This window comes from Spizellomyces punctatus, assembly GCF_000182565.1.
Source record: "Spizellomyces punctatus DAOM BR117 chromosome Unknown supercont1.3, whole genome shotgun sequence".
In the NCBI taxonomy this organism is placed as follows: Eukaryota; Fungi; Chytridiomycota; class Chytridiomycetes; order Spizellomycetales; family Spizellomycetaceae; genus Spizellomyces; species Spizellomyces punctatus.
The window spans coordinates 116,389-141,713 of record NW_015971539.1 but is presented as its reverse complement, the minus strand read 5'-3'; the positions used below and the strand labels follow the sequence as shown (position 1 = coordinate 141,713).

Genomic DNA, 25,325 nt, shown 5'->3' with positions numbered 1-25,325 from the left:
GGGTGGCACAGCTGCAAAATGGCTCTGGTTTTGAGGAAAGTCGTTCGAGGTCAACGGCTCATTGGCCATCAGACTTCTTTTGCATACAGGTCATTAATTAGATCTTTCCTTGTCCATATTACCCATTTCTTTCCGTCGCGGCATACAGGAATCATACTAGTTTACACTAGTTGTACTATTAATGTCCCTCTTTTCTTCAGAGGAACTGGATGCACTCTACAACAAGGTCCAGAATGTAGCGTCAAGGAAACCGGTTTCACGAGGGGATGAGAGAAGGGGAGTCCAGAAAGGTGAGTTCCTCGAAGGAGGGCCAGGGTGCTTTAGAAGGTTGTCGTGAAGGCACTATTGGCAATGAGCCATTTGGTTGTTCTGTTTTCCAGGTACAGTGTTTCACAATGCTTTTTCCTAAAGGTACTCCTCCAAGACGAGCAGACTCGTCCACTGACGAGTCGGACTCTGACACAACATCTTCTTCCGACCCGGAGGCCACTCCTCGACCAAGTTTTTCGCGTGCAAACTTGAGGCCAGGGCATAAGGTCCCAAAACCACAGCTTTCCTCAGGGTCCTCCAAGCCCGCTGATATTGGTGGATTACTGCATGCTGTCGCTGATGGACCATCATATGCAAATGCGTCTCGGGCGGTACAGAAAGGACCTTCGTCACCCAATCGCCTCTCTGTCCGTAAACCGGATTCCCCTCCAAATTCCCCACCTCTCGTCCCTACTACCAAGGGCCGCCAGTCCACAGATGGTAGCAAATCTCGACCCTTTTCAAGTTTGTGGAAGCAAACTACACCTCCACAGAGTAAACGACCGTCGACCGATAGTGTACATGTTGAACCAACTCTCACATCTCCGAGTAGCCATGCTCGCCATGCTCGCCAAAAGTCTGCCACTTTGGTGGACATATCACCACCGCCTAGCGTAGGTGATTCTGCAATTGCATCGGTTCGCCTTAAGAATGTGCTTCCTCTTCCCGTTGCGCAGACGCAACAGGAAGAACTACCGCCGCTTTCTGCTGATATGGAACACCTACTCCCGATCATCCAAACCTTGTCCAAAAAGAAATATACAGATGGTTATATCTACAAGAAGAATGAACTTGGAGTGCGAGGTCGACCATTGAGCGCAAAAGATGAGCCAGAAATCAAGGGTGATGTTAATGGAGAGTGGGGAAAGTTCTGGGCAGAACTACGTGGCACCACTCTCAAATTGTGGCGCGTTCCCGAGCATATCATTGCCTTGACTTATAATCCGACACCCACTGTCGATAAAGTACTGCGTTTAGAGCTTGATCCCGCGCCTTCTACCATTGCTACCATCAAGACAGCTCAACCACATCCTGTTGTCATTGACATTACGGAGAGTGTCGTCGAGGTGCTCCCTCAAAACTTTCAAGTCAAGCAGGGGCCGGGCCTCGCGACTCCGCCCCCGGTGCCATATACGACTCTTTTCGCCCTGTCGACGGCAGGATCAAATCTGTTTTATCTAGCGTCACTGTCCTCCATTCAGTGTAATACCTGGGTAGCGGCCATTCGCTTGGCAGTTTTTGAGGCCGCAAAAGTCAGCGAACTGTTCACGTTGAAGATGCTGAAACGGGCAACCTACGCAACAGCTTGGAAGGACATTGGTGTAGTTCCATTCCACAGTGCGACTCACAAACATGAAATAAAGTATGAGGGAATGGTTGAAGTCAAGTATACTTATGCCAACGAGTGGAAGCCTTTTCATGTCGTTGTCAAGCGTAGTGGAACAGCTTCATTGGGAAAGAAGCTTTTCGGAGGCAAGAAACGTGCATCATCGCTTATCCCAAGCGACCTTGACCCATTAAATGGTACGAAGCGTCAAGTAGGATTTTACGAGACAAAAGCCGATGTGAAAAAAGGCAAACCGGTGTTTACCATGGATATTGTGCGCATGGCATATATACTACAACCTGAGCCACTTGCTCTCGTGGAAAAGGGTGCTGCGTCTGTTGCGCGTTTAGAAGGGTCGTTGACTCTGTACGATCCAGAATCGGGAGAGCGGATTGAGAAGCGCGATATGGATGCCCCTATGAAGGATACTTTTGCTCTAGTTGGACCAGCAGGCTATGCTGCCACTGCCGATGACCCTCTCCGAGGATTTACTAATCAGACAGACGCCCGAGCGAGCCCAGGGTTTGTTGATATTCGAGGAGTGGATTCGTCGGAAATTGCACGATGGCTGATCGCTGTACTGGGCACCTTCAACCTCGATTCGGATCTCGCGAGACGCGAAAAGGAAATTGCGGAAGGCGAGGTGGGAATCGCAAAGCGTATCAAAGGTCAATTTTCTAAGGATGCATCGGACTCTGGCTCGGGATCGGAGAGTGATGAATATAGCAGCGGGACCATGTGGGGTCTATTATATCTCTCTGTCGAAGAAATTGGGGGATTAAACATGCAAGGAGAAGTGTATGCCAGTATTAGTGTCCGGTACGCTGAAGTATTACGAGACAAGACAAAAGCGAAAACGGACGGCTTTATCATTCAGTGGAACGATGCGGTTGCAGCAGGAGAAGAAGGACGGAGAAAGTATGAGGTCCGAGAAGTCGAGCATAAAACTGCTGAGCTAGTGGCCTGGCTTGGTCGGATGGTTGTTCCTTCACAGGAACAAAAGCCTGGTGAGGGCGCATCTAGAAAGAGTATGGTGGCCAATAGGAAATCCATTTCTGCCGACCGCGTCAAGGACGCGTCGAATGTGAACAAAGATGCTGCTGGAACTCAAGAGTCGGAAGTCGTCACGAACGAAATGAATCCAGTTCAGCCTGCTGTAGTAACTGAACTGGCGGAGTCTGTTGAAAAGATTGACCTTACGGATGCCGAGAAGCCCGAGGATGGTAGCGAGGAACCTGTGCAAGGTATTAATGGAGAAACCCCGGGAGCGGAGACCGAGGGGAAAAACGAGCCTGTGATCCCACTTCCCGAAGGTGTGCGCTCCATCACCGGCGCCCCTGTCGTTCAAACACCGGGGAGCGAAACCGTACCTGAAGTTCCTAGTAAAGAACTCAATGTTGCCAACGGTGCTGAAGTACCAAAGGAGAAACCCCTTCCCAATCAACCACAGCAGCTGCAACAGCCAGTAATGATGGTACCTGTTCCCGTTATGCAGCCAAACGGCCAATGGGCTTGGCAGTATCAGTATGTTGATGCAGCCGCCTACAATGCACAATTTCAAGCACAGAATCCCGCACAGCCTGGAAACACAAACGAGGAGGATGAGGAAAGTAGCAGTACCGGCGATGGTAGCCAAAGCGAGCAAAGTGATGACTCAAGCGTAGTCGAAGCCAGCACAAGCAAAGCAAATCTAGTCCCGGGCATGATGATACCAGGGATGGGTATGCCTGGTATGATGATGCCGATGGGAATGGGAATGATGCCCCCGATGCCTGTCGCTGTTCCCCCTATTGCCGCGAAGGAATCGTCGGACAGCGAGGAGGAGAGCGAGAGCGAATCCGAGGGTGAAGACACTGAGAATAAGTCCGAGAAGACGTCAAAGCCTAAAGCGGATGGCACCAAGAGTGAAGGCGATGACGAAGAGAGTGATGAAGATAGTGAGAGTGAAAGCGAGACTGAGGGTGAGGATGGTCAAGGCAAAGAGGGTCCTGTGAACAACGTTGGACTGATGCCCGGTGTGATGCCCAGTATGATCCCTGGCATGATGCCAATGTCTGGAATGATACCAGGTATGCCACCAATGATGATGGGTCCCAATGGAATGATCATCGGTCCAAATGGAATGCCCCTTCCTATACCTCCTGCACAACGCGAGCAGGGAAATGACAACGCATCTGCCAATGGTGAAGACGAGAACGACGAAGAAGCCCAAGATCAAGGAGAGTTTAATCTGTACGCGCCTCAATCTCTGCTTGCACAGCTTGACGAACGAAACAAGGCTGCACCACGTCGGCCAGGTCCTTTGATTCAGCTTGCACCGGATGTGCTTGAGGAGCAGGAGCAACGCTTGGCAAAAGCTGCTCACGGCGGTTCTGGCCCACCACCCGGTGCCTACATGCAACCATTCATGCCCTATCAGGACGGACCACTCTTGGGTAAAGTGGATAAAGAGGAGCGCAAACCAAAGGTTGTGGGAGGACTACTTGCCGAAGTGGATCGACGCGAGAAGGAAAAAGAAATGCTGAAGAAGATGGGCATGTACCGACCACAAGTGGCTGGATCATACATCCCGAGCTACCTTCGTGGAGGCATGGCCGGACTGCAAAGACAATCAATTATGGGACCGCCTGCTGGAATGGGTGTGCCAATGGGACCTATGGGACCTATGGGGCCGCCAATGGGAATGGGCATGGGTATGCCCCCCATGGGTGGCTTCCCTGCTGGTGCACCACCCGGTGCGTTTGGCTTCCCGCCTGGCATGATGCCGCCTCCGGGGCCGTGGGGCATGTCACCATACGGGTATCCGATGAGTGAAATGGGAGAGGTCTACGAGGACCCGGCAACGGCTATGCAGAGAGAGGAACTGAGGCAGCAGTGGCTGGAGAGAGAGAGGTAATCTTGTTGATAGTTTTTCGTATTGGACGTAGGTTGACATTTGCTGTGGGGTAGGGCGAAAGAGCGTCAGCGGATGCAGGAGCGACAAGTAGAATGGTCTGGTCCACAACCGCAATATTTGCCGACGATGCGCGCTCCGGGTATGGGTACGTTAGAGGTTGATTATGGTTTGAATGGCAGCCGTACGTCTAACTAAACGCCATTTCCACGAAAAGGACTTCATCCACCGCCTCCGCAACAATTTATGTGGAAACGAGAACAATCATACTCTGGTTCTTCCAGTCATTCCGACCGACGACCACATCGAAAACGTGATTCTGACGACGAAGAGTCGCAGAGCGGCACCGAGGAAACGAGTGACAGCGGGACTGAGGGAAGCGAGGAGGAATTGTCCGAGGACACTGTTGACCTCCAGCGGAAAACCAAACCTCAAAAGTCAAAGCTAGAGGAGAGTGAGGGAACGGAGAGTGACAGCGACGATGTGACCGGTGATAGTGAGGTGAAAAAGACCAAACCCGGTCCGAATCCAAAGGGAAAGGCGCGGAAAGTTCCAAGCGATAGTGACCCATCTGATGCATCAGAAAGCGAGAGTGAATCTACAGATGATGAGCCGCTTGTTGCACGTATGCGACCAAGGGGAGCAAGTTTTGGGAACGCACCACCTGTTGGGTACGGATATCCGGGGCATGGCTACGCTGCTCCTTATGGTGGCCCTCCACAGCAACATTATGGGCCACCGCATGGGGGATACAATCCCGCCATGTACCAACCTCAACATCTTGCGCCACCGTCTGTGCAGTATGGCCCTCCGGGCATGTATGCTGGGGGAGGGTACATGTCACGAGGCAACCCGCCCATGCGACGGAGTTTTGAATCACCGCGCACCAAAAGTAGCGCAAAATCAAGAGACAAAACCCGTAGCGCAAGGAAAAGCGGTAACAAGAAACCTTCGAACCGCAAGAAAAAGCAGAGTAGCAGGAGCCGCCGAAGCGAAAGTTCAAGTGCAAGTGAGAGCGTAAGTGAAAGTGAGTCGGCGTACTCTACCGAAGGAAGCGTTAGCGGAACAGAAGAAAGCGAGAGCGAACACGAACGACGAAAACCCAAATCGTCCAAACCTCCTCCTCGCAAGAATGAAACTGCCAAAAATGACCGGCGGAAAGGCAAGGAAAGGCAAAAGGACAAGCGGAAAGGAAAAGCAAAAGCCAGAAAATCTCGGAATGAAAGTGGTAGTGACTCTGAATCAGTGTAGTGATTAGGGGTATAATGGATACATTCAACTTTTTGTAGATTAGTTTTTTCTTTCTTGTGTATGACTTTCTATTTTATATTTCCTTACATTCTGATAGTAATGGTTTATGATGCATGTGTTTTGATGCAACCATATCGTGTACCACATTTGCTCAATGTGACATTGTCCTTCTCCCGCACTGTTGGGCATAATTGTGAGGCACACGAGTGCAAGACCAATAGTTAGCACCGCAAAATCTGACCCTTACCCTAACCCTTTAGTCAACTCCTTCCTTGGCCAACCTTTGTTTTTGCATGTGGGTTATGGATCCAGATTGTTTTACAGATGAGTGGTCCACTCAAGTAATGAGATCACTAACTACAAGGCGAAATGGGTAGGACCGTGCATGGGTGCATCAGCAACAGATGCATAATACCATATTAACGAATTTTAGCATGTTTGCGACTAGTTTGAACCTACAGCATTATACAAATAATTACAGGGTTGAAAAGGACGCATCCTCCCTCACATCAGTACAGCGACTAGTATACCACACAACACAATCCACAAGCTCTTTCCCGCCCGAATGGTCACTCCTCCATTTTTACTATTCTTTGAGAACTTACTACCAGGACACCCCTCAACGGTGCCTAGCTCCCCAAAGGCAGTATTGGCACAAAACGTGACATAGTGTCCATTTTGACCAGTTGAATTCGTACATGTCAGTCCGCGGGTATCAACGTATATCTCTATGCTGCTGTCCTGTTGAGCGGATTTGAGGGTCTGCAGCGTGCTATTGTATACTCCTGGGGAGATCCCGGTTCCAACAAGTGAGTTATCGGCTGAATTGAACGTCATGTATAATGTCCCGTCTTGAGAATTTGCGATGGGGATGCGAGTGTTTACTGATGAGCTATCGCCGGCGCCGATGAGAGTGTATTTAATACTGACGTTTCGAGATGCTGCATTGATGGCTGGTGAAGGGATGTATTTGATGGCCGTCCAGTAGGGTGTGCCAACCCGTTGTCCCATCATGGGTGCCTCCCTGATGGCGAAATTATCGATTTCGATTAATGCCCATGGGTTTTTGTTTCCTAAACTAGTCGAGACATTGTACATTAGCGTTCGAACGACGACGACGGTCATATTTGTATATTCAGCGGGGATGGAAGGAAAGGGTGTGAATCCTTGGATGGCATCTTGGATTAATGCAACGTTTCCAATGATTTCGCCAGAAGGATCGTAAGAGTTGTTGAGAAAGGCGTACGGCGGGGTCTCTGTGACGAGGGACCAAACGGGTTTGGGATCTTTCCGCAGATAAAGGTTTGTATATGTCGTATTCGTTTTTGCAAAATTCGTTACGCTGGCGGCAAAGGTTCGAACAGAGCCTGATCCATAGCCTTTCCAGTGTCCATCATCTCCACCGAATACCCACGCCGTGGTGGAATAAGAGACTTCAAAGGCGTGTTCGAAATTCTTGAAAAGATCTTGCCGGTCTTGTTCGGTGGGCGGCACCCAGGCTCTTGCCGTCTTGACAAAATTGGGATCAACCGCATTGGCCCATTGTTCAACATTGTAGATCCATTCCACAGTTGCGCTAAATGCATAGGCATGTGTTTCCTCAAAGTACGGCCTGACATAACTATCTTTGTTGGTACCTGTACAATACTCGCCATGTTCGACATTTCCACCAAAGATGTTAAAGTTTGGGTAATTGCGGTCTTGCCATGAATACGTCTGCCAACCGGATAACTGAGGTCGACTATTGATCATAGCATCAACACTCCCGTTCGCGGCAATAATGTCGGAAAAAAACGTGTCGTGGACATTGTAACAGTCGCAATCGTTGCGCAAATGAAGTTCTGCCCAGTTGGAGTGGGCGTAGAAGTCCTGGTAAGCGTGAGCGGTGGTCCCTAGTAATGCAAGGTAGGATAATGTATCATTTCTTCGAACTGCATCTTGAATTGCTTTCCGGCTGCTAATAGTGTGTTGCGCTATATAATTTGCTCCATAGACGATGGAATAGAGATTATTGCAATGGAGCATCTCTAGATCCGCAATGTGATTCGGTAGGAACGGAACATGGTTTCCGAACGAAAATGAAAATGCGTAAACGTCCGTGAACCAGTTGCCTATGGCACCAAGTGCTTGAGCTTCGGGAGTGTAACCAAATCGTTCCATCACATTCCGCATAATATCATTGTGAGGGCCAGTGTCGAAGGCCAGTGAAGATGGCACAAGCCCGTCTATCAGAGCACCTACAACGGCAGCAGCAATGAAGGATGCAGACAGCCGAGTCATAATGTCGATTTGGTACTGTGGGTGCGTGCGAGGGTAGGTAGGTAGGTTAACTGCACGATTTTCAAGGGCGTCCTTGTTTTCCAAAATCCTTTTGGTTGAGAGTGTGTGACGAAGGAGGGTTCCGATCTTCTTCTAGGAATGCCAAAAATTTAGCAATGGGCAGGTGCTCATACGGCATGGGAGACAAATGAACAAAAACGTCACTACTTTTGAGATGATCATAGCAGTAGACAAGCTGTAGCCCCCTTTTCATCACAAGGTATCAACTTGTATGAAAGGGCTTTGACTCTCGATCGGCAAGCCCCCATTTTGCATGCATTTAATCGCAATTTGTTGATTTGCAAGTTTCTGCATTCCGTTAAAGAAGAGTGTGCATGATAGACTCTGAATCGATCAGTGTTCCTTTGAACATTGCTAAACGCCATTTTGCAATCAAGGCGAGATGAACCCAGCATATCTGTATGATGTAATGATGTAAGACAAGCCATTGTAAGGCTTCAAGGCTAATTGGGCTTGGGATTGGGTACCCCGCTTTATTGTCGCCTGCCTATAAATTAAAACGTATCCCCATCCAATGGTAATTTGACGAGGATGTAAAATGTCAAGCATACAGGTAAAAGACAAAAGACAAAGTGCGTTTTGAAAGCGTATTGCAAAAAAAAAAAAGTCACAGCATCCCTACTCCCATTGCAAACATATCCCTTAACATGATTCGTCCACAGTAGCACTTATTTGGCTTCAGCACCATTCTCCCCCTTCTGAGCAGCCGTCTTCTTCTGCCGATCGGTAATGTGTCAGTGCATGCGCAATTATGGATAATCACGAAAAGAAAAAAAAGCATACCTTCTTCTTCTTGTTCGCCTTCTTGCTGCTGACAGGCTGCTTCAAAAGCTCTTTGATGTTCTCGCTCTTAATCTCCTTCTCACTCTTGACCAGCTCTTGGTCCCATGGGAAGCTCGTAATCTTGAGAGGGCCTCCAGGCATCAGCAGCACGGTGAACATGAAATGCGCTACAACAGCCTCCTCCTTTTCATATAGGACCTGGTACGGTACCACAAGGTTGTGGTTTGCGCACTCAACGATACCCATTCGCGCCTTTTTCTCATCATCAAAGTGTCGCAATGAGAAGGCCATTGATCCAAACTGCTTATTGACTTTGGACAGGACTTCACGAGATGTCTTCATTTTGAGGTTGTATGTCACATCGGGTTGCCGTTTGTAGACAGTGGTTCTGGTTTCGAGGGTCTTGGGCTTACCGTCCCCAGTTGACACAAGGATATCCAGCGAGTACACCTCTCCTTCCTCAAAGGTTTGAGTTTCAATGTCTTTCCGTTGAGTTTCGGTCGGGTTTAGGATGATTTGTTTGCTACCATCCAGAACATTGCGGAGCACCTGGTGTGAGAGCATACCTAACAATTGGAGGCAGATTACAATCAAGGTGTTCCCATCACACGTCCCCACAGTGGAAATGTACCTTCCACAGGTTTGCATTCGAAATCCTCAGCAATTGATTGAACCGCATCAGTAACCTCAACGTTGGTCTTTCCTGGCTTCAAGAGACGGATTGCAGCCTCGGTAGCAAGGTATGCGGCCTGGAAGGCATCGGCTTGTCGGCCGGTAATGGGGGTTTCCTAGAGAGACTTTAGACATCCATTCCCCGATCGTGTAGAGCCGCGTCTCATTCCAAACCTTGCTTGCTCCAATAACAACGGTATGCGCCACTTGAGCAATGTAACCGTCAATGTGAGCGCCGAGCTCCAGCCGGACAACATCTCCCTTCTTCAAGACGGTGGCACCCTCAGGATCCGTGGACAATGGTGACATGTGGCAGATGGCTGTGTTGGACGAGACACATGTAGGAAAAGCGATACCTGATAGATATTCGGCATCGTGAATACAAAATCTCATCATCTACCTACGAGATCTAGAGATGAGGGTATACCTTTCAGAATTTTGCCCTTGTTAAACACCTTCTCTGCCAGTTCCTCAATCGTCCGGTCCCCCAACGCACAGAGATCGACCACCTTGGCACCATCTACAACCGCATCAATCACCTTCTTCAGAGCACCTAATGTGATATACAGTTAGTCGGAGCCACTGATCTTCAATGAACTGCACTCGGGAAACACTGGTATGATGTCACATTATTGTGATCGTATTTCCAAATCCCCCCAGTCTTTCAACCGACGCACATGCCCGAATCGTATCCGGCACCAGTACGAATTGTGAATGAGAGACAGTACTTTTCCATAAGCGTTAAGCCCGCGCGGAGGTGACACGTTCAAATAGCTGATTCCTCCCTCCATCCGGCGTCTTTATATTCCCCAGAAGGACACTTACGGTTAGCAATGTCCGCGGCAGTTTGGTATTTGGTCACCACATTTGACGACAGTTCGTTTTCATCCTCGCTCTGAGAGTGGTCGTCCTCCTCAACATCGGAGACGGGGTCATTCTTTGGTGGTGCCATGGTTGAGTGTTGAAGTCAAGGAGCGATAAGGTCGCGTGAGCACTGTCCTGGATGGGTTTCTCAAGAGCTCAGCTATGGTGCTGCCTTCTGGAAACTCCAACACTGTCAAGGAAAACAAATGACAGCTTGTTGCCATGGGAACTTGGATAGATGTTGGCTTTCAACAACTTTTTGAACACATTTTTTTTTTTTTCATTGCTCACCCTGGCACGGACAAACAAGAGAGACAAAGATTGTCCAAAAGTATGACTGTGAACTCTTGCGATGAATAGGAGATTCCAACAGCAGCAGCCCATCCGTTGGCTCACGAAATGTTATATTGTCCATTGTACGCAATGTACATGCTGCACAAGTATCTCTCAAGGTATTGCTTGTCGCTACGTATTTAGTAGGATTGTCAGATACTCTCTGCTTGCAACATCTGCTTGCCCAAGATGACCAGCAGTATTCTAAAAACAAACCCAGCAGTATTCCAAAAGCAACTTCCATGACTGGCATGACGGCGTCTTCATACTAGTAATCCATTTGAACAAGTGTCCGTTAATCAATCCAGTCCCATCGATATTCTTGTCTATCCATCTGTCATGCTTGCAATACGCAGGGGGCAAAAAGGATGAAAAGCCCACAGGCGGAGAAGAAGCGGACGAAGCGGACGAAAGGGGGGGAGAACGGCAAAAAAGCCCTGCTGCAATCGATCCGCTCAGATTACGCGAGCGCGTTTTGCAAGTGTGCAAAACAACAACCGTGTTGAAAGCGATTTGGGGACATGAAAAATAAAAAACAGAGACAAACAACATTGGAAAAAGCAGCTTGTTTTCCGTTCAGCCGAAGCTCCAAAAGAAAAACGTCAGAGGTTAATAAGTTATTCAACACACACACAGATTATGGTATCGATGGGTGGTGTTGATTTGGGCTGAATTGACGGGCTTTTTCCGGCTCACACAAGTTGTCGTATCGTGAAAAACTCGTAGTTTTCCCCGTTGTTATCCATATGACAGGCGTATAAAGCCTGACGTCTCGTTCAATTTCCCCCACATTTGGTCCTTTAAAGATTCCCTTTTCACACCATTTCCTGTCAACGTCCAAAGCGATCGCGTAGAGACAGTTTCCAAAGTCAAAAGCACTGCCACAATTGTCGCGGCGGAACACTTGAGCATCCTTTACCCCCCCACGAATTATATAGATAGTGGTTCCATACCCTTTTGAACCTCCTCCCCTTGATACGATCTCCCCTGTCACATTCCACCACTGTCCAAACCATCTGCCACTTGTCTGATCTCTGAATTCCTGACCTTACGCTCACTCTATCACACACCATACACTATGCCCCATTCCTTTGCAGAGCATGATGACGGTGAGTAAAGACAAGTAGAAACAGGGCATAGAACTTTGGGAAGGCAGGAGGCGCCGACGGTCTTGTACCAAGAACATTGGAGCCGAGTTTGGCAAGATAGAGAACGGTCCTTGTCCTTGCAGAGTGCAACTGACGGCGCTTGTCTCACGTTCGTACTTGGCTGGATTGAGAACTGGACACTGTTTAGCTCTGGGAGTATCCCAGCGGCTGTAACAGGGCCGTCGCGCTCCGGCTGGGGATGGGGCAGGATGAGTTGGATGACAGCAACGGGCGTAGCGCCGCTGGTGAACTATGGAAAGGATTGGCATAATGAAAATGATAGTGGAAGCGAGTTATTGAATATGGCTCTGCATTGATCCCATAGGCGACAGCGTGCCAAGCCCCATCAGTCCTTCGGGGAACATGTTGGCACCGAATGCCGTCCGAGATTTTGTCCTGCGCTCGAGAGGCCACACACCCATCACCAAAGTCCTCATTGCCAACAATGGAATGGCCGCCGTAAAAGCCATTCGTTCGATTCACAAATGGGCATACGAGACGTTTGGCGACGAGCGAGCCATACAATTTACCGCCATGTGCACTCCTGAAGATTTGAGAGTGAATGCCGAGTTTGTACGAATGGCAGATCAGTACGTCGAAGTGCCCGGCGGAACTAGCAACCACAACTATGCAAATGTAGACTTGATTGTAGATATCGCTGAGAGAACGGGTGTTGATGTGAGCAAATTGCTTATTATTCTCGCTGGTTACCTAGCTTATCACTGACATTGTTGCATGCAAAGGCTGTATGGGTAGGATGGGGGTTTGCATCCGAAAACCCTGTGCTGGCAGAAAAGCTTAGTGCCCTCAGTCGCCCGATTGTTTTTATCGGCCCACCACCGTCCGCGATGCGGGCCCTTGGCGATAAGATTGCTTCCACGATCGTTGCGCAATCTGCGGACGTCCCTTGCGTCTCCTGGAGTGGTGAAGGCATTACTGTCGATGCCAAAGACGAGAACGGCAATGCATACGTTCCGGATGATATTTACCATGAAGCGACTACTCATGACGTCGACGAGGGCCTTGCACATGCACAACGGATCGGATTTCCGGTTATGATTAAAGCTTCTGAAGGTGGTGGAGGGAAAGGTATCCGCCTCGTCGACGATCCTGCTGTTTTTGCTCAATCGTTCGCTCAGGTCCAGCGAGAAGTTCCTGGATCTCCAATTTTCATCATGAGAGTCGTGAGGAATGCTCGACATTTGGAAGTGCAGCTCTTGGCAGACTCGTACGGGAATGCCATTGCACTTTTCGGACGTGATTGTTCTGTCCAACGTCGCCACCAAAAGATTATCGAGGAAGCACCCATCACCATTGCGAGCCCGGAGACGTTGTCCAATATGGAGAAAGCGGCGGTCCGGTTGGCGAAATTGGTTGGCTATGTCAGTGCAGGTACCGTCGAGTATCTTTACGAACCGGCCACTCAAGAGTACTACTTTTTGGAGCTGAACCCGCGGTTGCAAGTCGAGCATCCCACGACCGAAATGGTATTGTCAACAGCTTATACGTAGCTATATGCTTAATCTAACGTGTAGCTTCTGCTCAGGTCTCTGGTGTCAATATACCCGCTGCACAACTCCAAGTTGCTATGGGCATCCCTTTGAGCTGTATCCGCGATATCCGCATTCTGTACGGTCTTACTCCCAACAGCGTCTCCGATATCGATTTTGACTTTTCCTCCCCCCAATCACACCAAATTCAGCGAAAACCTTCCCCTAAAGGTCACGTCATTGCTGCACGTATTACGGCCGAAAACCCTGATGCAGGATTTAAGCCGAACAGCGGCAAGGTTCTTGAGCTCAATTTCCGTAGTAATAGCAACGTTTGGGGTTACTTTAGCGTCAACTCGTCTGGTGGCGTCCACGAGTACGCTGATTCGCAGTTTGGGCATATCTTCTCCTACGGAGAGACGCGACAGGATTCGCGTAAAAACCTCGTCATGGCATTGAAGGAACTCTCGATTCGGGGTGATTTTCGTACAACCGTCGAATACCTCATCAAGATCCTGGAGACCGGCACTTATATTGACAACAACGTGACCACAGGATGGTTGGACGTTCTCATCTCTAGAAAAGTTGAGATTGAGAAACCGGACTCCATTCTTACTGCTATCTGTGGTGCGGTCGTTAAAGCGCACACTAGATTTGAGGCGAATCTTGCCGAGTATCATCGTGCGTTGGAAAAGGGGCAAACCCCCGCGAGGTCACTCCTGGTAACCACCGCCCTGGTCGACTTCATTTACAATAACGTCCAATACAAGATCTCGACTTCGGTAACGGGTCCTGAACGTTTCCGCTTGTCAGTCAATGGATCGAGCGTTGAGGTTGTTGCCAAGAAGCTCGCGGATGGTGGTTTATTGGTATTACTGGGAGGACAAAAGCATCTTGTTTACCCCAAGGAGGATGCACATGGTACGACCCATTTGGTTCTCGACAGCAAAACATGTCTCCTTGAGAAAGAAAACGATCCAACAAAGCTCCGATCTCCTTCACCTGGCAAACTTGTTCGATACCTTGTCGAAGATGGTGATCATATCAATGCCGGTGACGCTTTTGCTGAAATCGAGGTGATGAAGATGTACATGCCGCTCCTTGCGAGCGAAAGTGGATTGATCCGATTTACTATGCCAGCGGGTAGTGTTTTGCAGTCTGGTGATGTAATTGGGACTTTGGTGCTCGATGACCCATCCCGCGTCAAGCGAGCGACTCTGTTTGATGGCGAATTTCCTGCTTATGGACCACCTCAAGTCGTTGGAGAAAAGCCTCACCAACGATATGAGCAGGTGAAGCAGACGGTTGACTCCATCTTGGACGGTTACGAATACCATGGTGACATCAACGCACTGGTTCGCACCTTGCTTGAGCTTCTTCGCGAACCTGAACTTCCGTTTTTGGAATTGTCCCAAGTGTTGTCCTCCCTTGCTGGGCGGATTCCCAGCAAATTGGACGCAGCTATTCACCAAGAGCTGGATAAGTTCCGCCAACACGGCGAGCCGTTTTCCCCTGAAGTCTTCCAACAACTCATTGCAAGCGCAAAACAGGCCATGTCTCGAGACGACGCTGCTGCCTTTACCGTATTAATTGCGCCAGTTCAGGAAGTCATTGACCGGTATGCGCGGGGCTTGAAGAGTCACGAACGGGATGTTCTGGCCGATTTGTTGGATCGATATGTCTATGTGCAGGAACTTTTCAACGAGAAGCGGTACGAAGATGTTTTGTTACAGTTGAGGGATCGACACAAATCTGCCTTGAGCAAAGTTACCGCTGTCGCTTTGGCTTATTCAAAGGGCATCACGCGTAGCGATCTCGTCTTGACGTTACTTGATCAAGCGCGTGCGGACACTGACGAAGGCAAGAGCGTATTCCTGCCTATCGTCTCTAAACTGGCGCAGTTTGTGGGAAGGTCCACCGCCAAGGTCTCGCTCAAAGCGCGGGAAACTCTCATCTATTACCAATTACCGAGCTACGGGGAGCGACATGCCCAAATATTATCTATTTTGTCCGCCGGCGTGAAAGACGTGTCGGACGAGGATGGGTCCATGAAACCCACTTTCGATCATGCGTATCTCTCGAAACTCATTACAGCCAATCATGCCATCTTGGATGTCTTGCCGAGATTCTTTTACCATGAGGATGTTGGCGTCAAGGCTGCGGCATTCTATACCTACGTTCTTCACACTTACCAGGCATACTCGATCACTTCTGTCAAGCAACACATTGATGCGAATCCACTCGTACTCCAGTGGGAATTCACCCTTCGACCGGTTATGCCTTCCTCTGTCAGTGTGGAGAATGGAAAAGGAAAGTCGACGTCGCGAAAGAACTCGTACGCGTCAACGTCTACCTCGTCCTCTCGTGTGGACACAAAAAGCACTCGAAAAGGTGCCATGTGCGCATTTTCTTCGCTCAAAGAATTAGAGGAAAACTTTCCGCATATTGTTGAGCGATATGGCGAAGATACCACTCCCGGCTCCCCCAAGGAGCGTCGAAGTATGACTGGAATGCGTCATGTGTTTAACATAGCCATTCTCGACAGTTGTGCACCCGAACTGGGTAAGGATGAGACTGCCCATGCCAAGTTTGAGTCCATTGTCAGATCACTTCGTCCGATTCTCCGTGCGAAACGGGTGCGACGGATCACATTTATGGTCGTGAGGCAGAACCAGTTCCCCCATTACTTTACGTTCAAAGAAGCACTGGATTACAGTGAGGATCTCGTCATTCGCCACATCGAGCCTGCCATGGCGTATCAGCTCGAGCTCCAACGCATGGCGAACTATGAGGTGAAGCCATGCTTTATCGATAACCGTCGCATCCACGTTTATCATGCGGTCGGCAGAAAGAACCCGTCCGACACGAGGTTCTTTGTTCGAGCTATCGTGTACCCAGGACAGGCCCCCGTTTCTGGTGTCCGTACTCACGACTTCCTTGTCAGCGAGGGAAATCGTATTGTCACGGACATTATGGATGCTTTGGAGATTGTCGGAGCGCAATACCCAAACACCGACTGCAATCATCTCTTTATCAACTTTGTCCCCACGTTCGAAATTGATATTGATGCAGCTGAGGCGAGCTTGAAAGAGTTTGTAGATAGACATGGACAGCGCCTATGGAAACTTCGTGTGGCTACGGCCGAGGTGCGGTTCATCTTTCGCCGGGGCAATACTTTGAACAGTGGAAGCGGAAGCCCATACAGTAGCAGCGGTCTGATTTCCCCACCGCCTATGCCCCCCAACTCCTCCTCATCAACAGCTAAACCTATCCGGTTCACAATCTCTTCGGTTACCGGATACGTCACAAAAGTTGATGTCTATCAAGAAGTGCGCGATGGTACCGGAGTTCAAAAGCTCATGTCGCTGTCATCCCCACCCGGTCCACTCCATCATCAAGCCGTTGGCGCGCCCTACCCGACCCGCGAATCGATCCAGCCCAAACGGTACAAGGCACACTTGATGGGTACAACCTACATCTATGACTTTCCAGAATTGTTCAGAAGGGCTGTGGAGAAGAGCTGGATTCGATATGCTGAGGAGAGTGGAGCAAGGGTTCCAGCTGTAATTATGAATGTGGTTGAATTGGTCGTGGGTAAGAATGGGGAGCTGGTAGAGACTGTCAGAGAACCTGGTAGGTATTCATTTGTGCAGGAACGTTGGAAAATGTATATCAATTTCTTTGTTTTGTGTTGTTAGGCGAAAACACTTGCGGAATGGTGGCATGGGACTTTGAATTGTTCACACCCGAGTATCCCGAAGGGCGTCATATTGTTATTGTCGCCAACGATATCACGTTCAATATTGGCTCCTTTGGGCCAATGGAGGACCTGGTGTTCTTCAAAGCCTCTGAGTACGCGAGACGATTAGGCATTCCCCGGATTTACATCTCAGCCAACTCTGGTGCTCGCATTGGCCTCGCTGACGAAGTAATTAACCATTTCAACGTATGCTGGTTGGACCCGAGCAATCCTTCTAAAGGATTCGATTATCTCTATCTCACCGAAGAAGAGCATAAGAAGCTTGTCCTTGATCAAGGCAGCAATCCCTCTGTCCGGTGCGAGAAACTAGTGACGACCGACGGAGAGACGAGGTACAAAATCATTGATGTGATTGGTCGAACGCATGGCTTGGGTGTCGAGAATCTGCAAGGGAGTGGAATGATTGCTGGGGAGACCAGTTTGGCGTACGAGGAGATTTTCACGCTGACGCTGGTTACCTGCCGGTCTGTGGGTAAGTGCGACAACATTGTGCCTTTTGGCTCTTCGAGAGCTAGTTTCACTGATTGGCTGGTTTGATTTAGGTATTGGGGCTTATCTAGTCCGTCTCGGTCAGCGTACCATCCAAGTGGAGTACACACCTATTATTCTCACAGGTGCGGCCGCACTGAACAAGGTTCTCGGACGGGAAGTATACACATCGAACCTCCAACTTGGTGGCACGCAAATTATGCACCGGAACGGTGTCTCCCATCTTGTTGCCAAGGACGACATGAACGGTGTGCAAGAGATTTTGAACTGGCTTTCTTATGTTCCCAAACATCGCAATGCTCCACTTCCTGTTCTACCAGCGACAGACTCGGTTGACCGAGACGTTGAGACCGAAATCCCATCTGGGTCGTATGACCCCCGTGAACTACTGGCTGGATATGAGGACAGTGAAGGAGACTTTGTTGACGGATTCTTCGATCGAGGTAGTTTTACAGAGACTCTTGCTGGCTGGGCCAAGGGTGTGGTCGTGGGACGTGCGCGCTTAGGAGGGATCCCAGTTGGCGCCATTTCCGTCGAAACCCGCTCCACGGAATCCATCATCCCGGCTGATGCCGCCGATGACAAGTCCCAGGAGCAGACCATTGTAGAAGCCGGTCAAGTCTGGTACCCCAATTCTGCCTACAAGACCGCCCAAGCGATTAACGATTTCAACAAGGGTGAACAGCTTCCTCTCTTCATTTTCGCAAACTGGCGTGGGTTCTCTGGTGGCCAGAGTGACATGTACAAAGAGGTCCTCAAGTATGGTGCCTGCATTGTAGATGCCTTGAGGGCATACAAGCAACCCGTGTTCATTTACGTTATTGGTGAATTGAGAGGCGGAGCTTGGGTGGTACTCGACCCTACCATCAACCCTGAGATGATGGAGATGTACGCGGAAGAGGAAGCGCGTGGTGGGGTTCTTGAACCACAGGGTATCGTTGAGATCAAATTCCGTCGGGCCCAGATGGTTGCTGCCATGGAGCGTTTGGATGCGGAATACCGGGAGCTGAAACGGGCTCTCTCGGAAGCCAGTAGCGCAGGATCAACAGTTACACCTGAGAAAAAGGCCGAGCTCCAAAGGGCGTTTGACAAACGAGAAAAGGAGCTGATGCCCGTGTACCACCAAGTGGCAGTCCACTTTGCTGACCTTCACGACCGACCCGGCCGCATGTTGGCCAAAGAAGTTGTGGAGCGCGTCGTAAGCTGGCGTGAAAGTCGTCGGTTCTTCTACTGGCGCCTCCTCCGTCGCATTAGCGAAGAAAGTGTCCTCAGTCAGCTCCTCGCAGCCGATCCTTCCCTCTCCCGCTCCGAAGGCAAACAGCACCTCGAGTCTTGGTTTACAGAGGACTTGAATAAAGTACGAGCGGCACTGGATGATGAAGTCTATGATGAAGATGTAGCTCGTCACGGAGGGATGTTACACCCTGTCGGTAGTAAAGAGTATCGCCATAATGACTTGGAGGTGGTGCGGTGGTTGAGTATGAAACGGGAAGGTGTTGATGAACGTATTGAGAGAGCCAGGATTGCAGGACACGTGAAAATGGTTGAAAAGGTGGCTGCGGAAGACGTAGATGCTGCCGTGAAGGGATTATTGAGAATTGTGGATGGATTGGATCCCAAGATCCGCAAGAGGGTCTTGGATGCATTCAAGGACAGCGATATCTGATGGCGTGCCTAGAGTGCAGAAAGCTTCTATAAACAGCGAGATATATATTTCTTTTGTTGATATTCAAATATACTTTACTAGATTACAACTGCACGCGAAAGGGCACCTTAGAATGCCCAGTGGGACAATCTAGACTGTTCATCAAGTCACTTTGCTTACTTAGTAGGCTGGAAATTTCTTGTCAACTTGGCATATCATAGCACCAGTTCGCAAGGACATTCATCTTGTGATGCACCAGATGTATTGAGGCGACGAGTTTCGGCCACCCACTGACGCCAGAATAAAGGGAGCGATGAGATATAAGGTTACCTACATCCGTAATCATGATCGATGCTGTGGCGCAATATTTTATCGCTCCGCCACAATTGCGTCCTATAAAAACGCTTTCGATTCCCGAACCTGTCCGTTTCTTCCAATTCGCTTACTCAAGAATCTGCGGCTGCAGTTCAACAACAGCGGGTCGCCAAAACTTGCTGAAATAGCTGGGAGCCTTCTGAACCTTGAAAGAGCATTTACGACGGAATCCGAGGAAGCGGTCCGGTTCTATATCCCTTGCAGTCCTCTTTGGGTGTGAGGCGTACGGATGGACGGATTCGCGGTTGGGATACCGTACATTTATACCTACGAATACTCTACAGGTGGGCTGGTCGTGGTCTTGGCTTTTGCCCTTTTCAATTTCAATGTTCGAGAAAGAGCGCACAAGCCAGAGAACTTGGACCGCCCACCCCCCAACGCTGGAATTTGTTACAAAAACGCATGATCATTCGCAAGATTGTGTTCTCCTTTCACAGTAGCAGCGATCTTGTTCTTACTAAATGCAAGAGTAACTCGCAAGGCGCACTGTTTCCATGATCTCGCTTTTCTCATTGTGCGATTTCATGCCCTAAATGTGCCATACACAATCTGTTAAACATCTACACTGCCGTCTGGATGCATATCTTGACCATTTTGAGGAGTCAATCCACATCTTTATAGAGCCGCTCTCAATGCCACTTAAAAATACACATTAATCATACACGGCATGAGCCGTGTGAAGTGTCATAAATATAAGAGTATCCAAAAAGAACAAGTGACAGCCACATAACAAGATTTCATGGTCCACTGGAGTATCAACTCTTCTCACCCCTCGTCACAACTACCCATTCCCCACTCCCAACCCCTTTTGTCATGGCATAAAATTCAATCAAGTCTTTTACGGCGCGCTCCTCGGCTTGGATGCGTGATAGCGGCTTCTTGAGCATCTTGTGCCGAGCTTGCTGATAATGCAGCTGTTCGGCTTGAATGGATGTGAAGGAAGACACTGTCGCGGAGGAGGATGAAACTGCTGAAGCGGCGGCACTAGCAAATCCTGGCCCGCCCAACCAATGGGATGCCGGGTTGTTGGATGATATACTGCCGTTACTGCCGTTACTGCTGGATCGTCCAGCCAATTCCACACCGCCGCTCAACCCTGCTCGCTCCTCATCTTGGATCTGTTTGAGCGTTTTACCCATACTGCCAGTCCCATTTGGCTTGGAATTTAACCCCCATGCGGGCACGGTGTTTGCCCAAGGAGAGGGAGAAGGACCTAATGGTGGTGACGGCAAAGAGGCTTTGGCTGCGGCGGCTGACTTTCGGCGTTCCTTTTGCGACATCTTGGTTCTAGACGGTGAGGTTACTTTGATGGTAATCGGGAAATGTGATACTGGTGGCGGCGTGCAGGGATGTGTTGCTGAAGGCGTTGCGGGACTGCCACTAGACGTCCACGGAGCTGGCTTTGTTGGCGTTGATATGGGTGCTGGAGGCCTTTGAGCAGAGGTTGCAGAGGGAGGTTTCTTTGCGGGACTAGGTGACATAGTTCGCTTCTGGACCCCAACGCTAAAGTCGGGAGAGGTGGGAGGTTTTGCTTCAGCTTCTGCCATGATATCGAGGAAAGATTTCTTTCGGCTTGCCATGGCAATCGAAAGATTGGAAACGGGGGTGGAAGATGTCGCACGCGTCTCATCCATGATGTCTCTGAAAGAGGCTTTTTGATCTTTTGCTATAACGGCTCCCCAGGTCTTGACTGGGCTCGGAGATTCGACCTTGGCTGGTGCAACGGGCGGCGCGGTTGTCGTTGCCGCGACCGGCGACACTGACACAGCGGTCATCCCGTTCAAATCCAACTTCCTCCACGCGCGCTTGTCCTTCTTACCACGAGAAGTAGCTTTCGCACCTGGTGTGGGGGTACATGCCTCCTGACTGCTAGAACCAGTCTTCTTATCACCTTCCTTCATGGGAGCCTCCATCTCCATCTCAAAAAGATCCTCCTCCTCCCCGTCAAAGCCTCGCTCGCGGGGAACATCCTTTTGATCATCGCCGCTGTCACCTTCAGTGCTCTCACGAAGCGGAAAGTGCTTCGACCCAGCAGACGCCTCTTCGTATGAGCTAGTTGCGCAAACTAGACCCATTTCCCGCTCTACCCGTTTTCGTTCATCGTACGCTGATCTCCTGCGTCGCTTTCTTTCTTCTTCCTCGTTTACGGCAATTGCTCTGATGCGTTGGTAAATACTATTCTCGCCCCGCGTAAAGGGGTATTTCCGGGATTGCATGTCGCGAAGTCGATTTTCAATGTCGGTTATGAGCTCCTCAGCGACATCCTCTAGCATGCGACATTCCACAGCTGTCTCCATATTCCTACAAACTTTACAGAAAGGGAGGCAAAGGGTCATTGACACATCCTGCGGAAATGATGTCAATTGTTGCCATACCGAAATTGAGACAAGCATCCTTCAGTTTCGTCGCCTCGTACGTATCTGCTACAACCAACATTGCAACCATATTTCGAATGTCCATTGCTCGCTCCAGAATAACCGCGCATATCTCCTTCAGCCTTTCCAACAACAGCTCATTTGCCGCGGCAAGGACCTCGATGGTGAACTCAACAAACTCAGATATGCCTCGCTTTTCTATTCCAGCAAAAACCTCGTCGGCACTGCCGTCACCATATATATATCGCAACACGACCTCCATCACCTCAAAACGAAAATGATCAAGTTGCACCAGCGCCAGTCCACCTTCCTCTGCGAACGACCAACGCGAACCGCTTCCCAGCATTGCATTAAAGAAAGGGCATCGAGTTGTCAGAATGACCCGATGTGCCCGAACATCACGATCAGAGAGCCGTAATAAGACATCGGAAAACTGATCATATGTGTCTTTACTATCATTCAGAATTGAAAAGATATGCTGATGGTAGGCGCGTCCTTTACTATCCGTCAGCTGAATCACGTCGGTATCGCCGAGCTGGAAAGTTTTGGCAAATTGATTGAACTCCTTATAAATGGTCGACGGTTGCAGAGACCCGTGCGGAGTAATAGTGGTGTCTTCACGCATAAATATCGTGTGGTCCCAAGCTTTGCGGAATCCTCCGCTATATATGTAGTCTAATAAAAGGGATAATGTTCGCGAATGGCACGTCGGAACGGATATCTCGACAACATTCGACATCGTATTGAGCTTGAATTCTACTGTGACGTCTTTTACAGTCTTCTTGGTTCCAGGTAGCAGGTTCCCATCGCAGAACAAGCGTTTGAAGAAAGGGGAACGACAGGCCAAAATCACGCGATGCGCATGAAGAGTCCGTTTATCTCTTGTGACAAACACCACATCCCCAACACCTTCCACGTCCGGGCCTATTCCAACGCCATGGAAGTCTGGCTTATCCGGATCCGGATCCGCGGAGAAGGCTTTGTGAATATCCTCGCGGAGGGTACCAGGACTGACTGTAACGGTACGCGGGCGACGATCCAATCGAATAGCACCATAAGCTCCTGACGCGCTGGCCACCACGTGTTGGACGTGCTGGAGATATGGTATTTTGTGGTATTTGAAATAAACGACGTCTTTGGCCTCGTCGGTCTCGCTCACGTTTCTCACTTTGGCATCTTTGCGTCTGACAATGGAAGATATGAGCACCGATGAATATAGGGATCCGCCTATTCTCACGTTTGTGGTCACACGTACCTGATACCTATGAAGACGTGACCGCTATCTGTCCGAATAATAATACTTGAATCGATACCAACAGCGACATCACGAGCTGCCAGATGTTTCTTACGAACGGACCAGACTTTCTTGGGTCTTCTCTGAGGAAAGGTCAGGTGCTGCCATGTTTCCGCAAACTGCTTCTCAGGCGGAGACCAAAGAAAGACATCACCGGCAGATGTTAAAGCCGCAAATTGGTGGTTTCCAGAGACGATCTTGGTAATATAAGGAGGCTTTTCGGTTCGGGGGTGGTGGACTTGCACGTGTTTCGGGAATTGCTGGAAAGGGAAGGTGACTCTACTGTATTTGAATTCTGCAAAGACGAAGACCTCATAGGATTCAGTGAGGACCGCCGTGGCACTTTTCGTCGCTGATAGCTGAAGGATATTCTGCTGGGGAAAATCTGTAACCTTCTTTGGGTAATTGTGGATGGTGTTCAGTGGCTGTTGATATCCTAATGACAGCATATCAGCCACAACAACAAATGATGGCACGCTATATCATCCCACCTAGTTGACCCACGCTTATGCCCCACGTATAGATTGTCCCCGCATCGGAAAAGGCTGCGGTGTGATGTCTGGATGCTGCCGCACCAAGTATGCGGACTCTCTTGAGAGTCCCTCCAACTTCCCTTGGCTTCAATTCACAAGGTGTATCCTTTCCAACAGTTTCCGAAACGTAGCCTATTCAGTAGGTATTCAGAACACCTACCCGAGACAGAGCGACAACGGTAAGATTTACCTAGCTGTCCATATCGATTGCTACCCCATGTCCATATATCTCCAGTGGTGGTCACAGCCACAGTGTGCTCTGGCCCGACTGCAAGGGAGGCTACTTTACCTTTCACCCCTCTTACGACCATTGGTCTTAACATTGTATCTTCATCTCCGAGACCTAACCTTCCACCTGACCCCACCCCATTCGTAAATAACCGATCGCTCGTCAAAATAGCGCTATGGTACTTTGACAAGACGATTGACTTCACATCAGGGTCGTGTTCTGAAAACGTCTGTACCGTTACGGTTGGCCTGTCTGACTTCCTGTAAGTCGCCGTTATATCGACCCTTTCCGGGAAAGCCCTGTCATCCGAATTTTGATGTCCCAGTAGATAGTTTGTATTGCTTCCCCAGGTCCACAACGATGCGGCAGCATCTGGGCGATCATCAGTACGCTTTTCCTGCGAAGGACTGTCCTCATCAGAATCATAGGATCGTTCGGCTGGCGGGTCGCTAATTGGAGGCAATGGCTCGCTTATTGACGTCGCACTCTCGATGGTCGAGACAAGAAGTCCCAAACAAGTGTTCCCCTCTCGGTCCCGAATTGTAAGGTCACAGTCCTCGCGTTGACGGAGTATGTGCAGTGCTAGTGAGAGGTTTCCGTCGTATAGGGCTTTATGGAGAGCAGTGTAGCCACTCTCCGTATCTTGCACATTCACATTGAGCTTCGGGCATTGGAGAATTATGTTTACAGCTTCCACATTCCCTGAAGCCACAGCAATGTGCAGAACGGTATTGCCTTCACCATCCCTTTCATTTGGGTCAACCGTCCCTTTGCGCTGCTTTAGGACGCTATGTTTCCCCAGGCTTCCAAAGCTTCCACTACCTGGCCCACCAGTATGGCCACTGCTTGAAGTGTCAGATCCAAGAAGCAAAGACCGAAGTGTGCTGACGTCGCGATTCCTCACCGCGGCAAACATGGCGGAGGACCGCAGGTAGGGAACTGCTGAAAGGGTAAAACTGCAGATCCCGAACGACGGGAAGGCAAGTTAGAGCAATATTCAGTGGGGCATGTATTCAACTTTCGAAGGCAAGATCGCGGAAAGCGATGATTGGAAAGGCAAGGGCCACGTAATGCAGGTCGTAATGGCCGTGGTGCGCAGTCTAGTCCTGTTGTTGCTCGTCGTCGTTGCTCGTGCTTAGTAGCGGTGAAGCCATTGGCCAAGGTTGTTAAGCCACCACATTGTGGCAGAACACCTGATATGGTTAAATTGCAAAG

General features: G+C 49.6%; 5 protein-coding genes across 5 annotated transcripts; 2 read left to right on the top strand and 3 right to left on the bottom strand.

Annotated features, from left to right (window-relative positions):
- Nucleotides 1–12: 12 nt before the first annotated feature.
- On the top strand, nt 13–5,954 carry SPPG_01735 (uncharacterized protein). The gene is made up of 4 exons (XM_016750051.1): nt 13–290; nt 412–4,528; nt 4,586–4,677; nt 4,747–5,954. Exons 1-4 carry the CDS (start codon nt 182–184, stop codon nt 5,778–5,780), a joined length of 5,352 nt encoding a protein of 1,783 aa, XP_016610687.1. The 5' UTR covers nt 13–181; the 3' UTR covers nt 5,781–5,954.
- Nucleotides 5,955–6,162: 208 nt separating this feature from the next.
- On the bottom strand, nt 6,163–8,260 carry SPPG_01734 (uncharacterized protein). The gene has a single exon (XM_016750050.1). It carries the CDS (start codon nt 8,058–8,060, stop codon nt 6,285–6,287), a length of 1,776 nt encoding a protein of 591 aa, XP_016610686.1. The 5' UTR covers nt 8,061–8,260; the 3' UTR covers nt 6,163–6,284.
- Nucleotides 8,261–8,541: 281 nt separating this feature from the next.
- SPPG_01733 (DNA-binding protein, 42 kDa) lies at nt 8,542–11,625 on the bottom strand. Its single transcript, XM_016750049.1, has 6 exons — nt 10,401–11,625; nt 10,003–10,128; nt 9,750–9,931; nt 9,535–9,691; nt 8,904–9,469; nt 8,542–8,836 (listed from the first exon to the last, which is right to left on the bottom strand). The coding sequence occupies exons 1-6, from the start codon at nt 10,525–10,527 to the stop codon at nt 8,789–8,791; spliced, it is 1,206 nt and encodes a 401-aa protein (XP_016610685.1). The 5' UTR covers nt 10,528–11,625; the 3' UTR covers nt 8,542–8,788.
- Nucleotides 11,297–19,418, top strand: SPPG_01732 (uncharacterized protein). Its single transcript, XM_016750048.1, has 6 exons — nt 11,297–11,881; nt 12,246–12,598; nt 12,664–13,407; nt 13,467–17,043; nt 17,109–17,642; nt 17,713–19,418. The coding sequence occupies exons 1-6, from the start codon at nt 11,851–11,853 to the stop codon at nt 19,323–19,325; spliced, it is 6,852 nt and encodes a 2,283-aa protein (XP_016610684.1). The 5' UTR covers nt 11,297–11,850; the 3' UTR covers nt 19,326–19,418.
- Nucleotides 19,419–20,242: 824 nt separating this feature from the next.
- Nucleotides 20,243–25,221, bottom strand: SPPG_01731 (uncharacterized protein). Its single transcript, XM_016750047.1, has 5 exons — nt 24,072–25,221; nt 23,840–24,013; nt 23,310–23,784; nt 22,055–23,238; nt 20,243–21,987 (listed from the first exon to the last, which is right to left on the bottom strand). The coding sequence occupies exons 1-5, from the start codon at nt 25,024–25,026 to the stop codon at nt 20,435–20,437; spliced, it is 4,341 nt and encodes a 1,446-aa protein (XP_016610683.1). The 5' UTR covers nt 25,027–25,221; the 3' UTR covers nt 20,243–20,434.
- Between the last annotated feature and the right edge of the window lie 104 nt (nt 25,222–25,325).

Bases quoted from the DNA above. Each gene is read 5' to 3' on its own strand.
- SPPG_01732 (XM_016750048.1), top strand. From the start codon at position 11,851: ATGCCCCATTCCTTTGCAGAGCATGATGACG. The intron at 11,882-12,245 runs GTGAGTAAAGAC...TTGATCCCATAG, and splicing joins CTTTGCAGAGCATGATGACG to GCGACAGCGTGCCAAGCCCC. The intron at 17,044-17,108 runs GTAGGTATTCAT...TTGTGTTGTTAG, and splicing joins AGAGACTGTCAGAGAACCTG to GCGAAAACACTTGCGGAATG.
- SPPG_01734 (XM_016750050.1), bottom strand. From the start codon at position 8,060: ATGACTCGGCTGTCTGCATCCTTCATTGCTGCTGCCGTTGTAGGTGCT.
- SPPG_01731 (XM_016750047.1), bottom strand. From the start codon at position 25,026: ATGTTTGCCGCGGTGAGGAATCGCGACGTCAGCACACTTCGGTCTTTG. The intron at 24,014-24,071 runs GTAAATCTTACC...CCTACTGAATAG, and splicing joins CAATCGATATGGACAGCTAG to GCTACGTTTCGGAAACTGTT. The intron at 21,988-22,054 runs GTATGGCAACAA...CTTTCTGTAAAG, and splicing joins GGATGCTTGTCTCAATTTCG to TTTGTAGGAATATGGAGACA.
- SPPG_01733 (XM_016750049.1), bottom strand. From the start codon at position 10,527: ATGGCACCACCAAAGAATGACCCCGTCTCCGATGTTGAGGAGGACGAC. The intron at 9,692-9,749 runs GTTTGGAATGAG...AAGTCTCTCTAG, and splicing joins TTGTTATTGGAGCAAGCAAG to GAAACCCCCATTACCGGCCG. The intron at 9,470-9,534 runs GTACATTTCCAC...TCCAATTGTTAG, and splicing joins CGAATGCAAACCTGTGGAAG to GTATGCTCTCACACCAGGTG.
- SPPG_01735 (XM_016750051.1), top strand. From the start codon at position 182: ATGTCCCTCTTTTCTTCAGAGGAACTGGATGCACTCTACAACAAGGTC. The intron at 291-411 runs GTGAGTTCCTCG...TTTTTCCTAAAG, and splicing joins GAGAAGGGGAGTCCAGAAAG to GTACTCCTCCAAGACGAGCA. The intron at 4,529-4,585 runs GTAATCTTGTTG...GCTGTGGGGTAG, and splicing joins CAGTGGCTGGAGAGAGAGAG to GGCGAAAGAGCGTCAGCGGA.